General features: G+C 43.8%; 1 protein-coding gene across 4 annotated transcripts in view; it reads left to right on the top strand.

Moving 5' to 3' along the window:
* The window catches only part of Adgrf5 (adhesion G protein-coupled receptor F5), a 94,316-nt gene that overhangs the window by 83,142 nt on the left and 10,010 nt on the right, over positions 1-1,164 (top strand). For all 4 annotated transcript variants that reach the window (XM_013350994.2, XM_013350993.2, XM_005359794.2 and 1 more), the window contains one exon: positions 78-286. In XM_013350994.2, the coding sequence (XP_013206448.1) occupies positions 78-286 (209 nt within the window). The remainder of the gene's footprint in view (positions 1-77; positions 287-1,164) is intronic.

Genomic DNA, 1,164 nt, shown 5'->3' on the forward strand with positions numbered 1-1,164 from the left:
AAACAATGTAACTTCATTCTTCTTTTGACGGACAGAAATCCCTGACTGTCCCTTGTGTTTCTATCTCTCTGATACAGGGGAGAATATCACATGTCGGGATCCTGTGATTGGTATTGGAGAGCCTGGGAAGGTCATTCAGAAGCTCTGCCAATTCTCAAAAGTTTCCAGAAGCCCTGGCCAGATCATCGGTGGGATCGTCACTTACAAATGTGTGGGCTCCCAGTGGAAGGAGGAGAAGAGAGGCTGCATCTCAGCCCCAATCAACAGTTTGCTCCAGTTAGCCAAGGTGAGCAACCTGCAACCCTCGACTCTAAGCCATTGAGGAGGGGTATCTCTCTGGCCCTGAAGAATTCTCTGCACTTAGGAAAGTTGGCCATGCACCTTTCCAAAATGCACAGCCAAAATATGCGGTAGTGGCTACTTTTCTAGCTGCTGCACCATAAACATGACAAAGGCAAGCTACGGAAGGAAATGTTGTTTTAGCTTACAACTTGAGGGGGAAGTCCATGATGGCAGGGAAGGCATGGATGCAGGAGCACGGGGAGGCTGGTCACATGGCATCCACAGTCAGGAGGCTGAAACAAAAGATGCTGGTGCTCACCGGCTTTCACCTTTTATGCAGCCCAGGCCGCAGAGCCAGGGAATGGGAGCATCCACCTTTACAGTGGCCCTTCCCACTTTACCCCAGACTAGAAACTCCCCCTTACATATGCCCTGAAGTTTGTTTCCATGGTTATTCTAAATCCCAGCAAGGTGACAATCAAGATTAACCATTCAAAAATGAAACCTAGAAGTGCTTTAAAAACCACTTACATTTTAATATGACGGCAACAAAGTGTGTGTTGTGTTCCGGGATCACCTGGATGTCTGACCTCAACTGCTCAGCTCCTCATGTCCAAGATCTACAAGGGGTGGCACATTATACGTCCTTAGTGATCTCTTTTAAATAGCTCTGATAGCGAATAGCTATAATAGTTTCATAAAGAGATAATATAAAAATAAGATTCAATAACTAATAGTCTAATTAGGAAAATATTGAAAATTGACTACACAATGACATTGATGGAGATGTCCCAGTATAAAGTATTTAAAATAAAATAAATATCTGTGTGTTCACAGAAGAGAAACTCATCAAAGGCTTCTTATAGGAGACAGATTTTTTTT

The sequence above is a fragment of the Microtus ochrogaster genome, linkage group LG2 (assembly GCF_000317375.1).
Source record: "Microtus ochrogaster isolate Prairie Vole_2 linkage group LG2, MicOch1.0, whole genome shotgun sequence".
NCBI classification, from domain to species: domain Eukaryota; kingdom Metazoa; phylum Chordata; class Mammalia; order Rodentia; family Cricetidae; genus Microtus; species Microtus ochrogaster.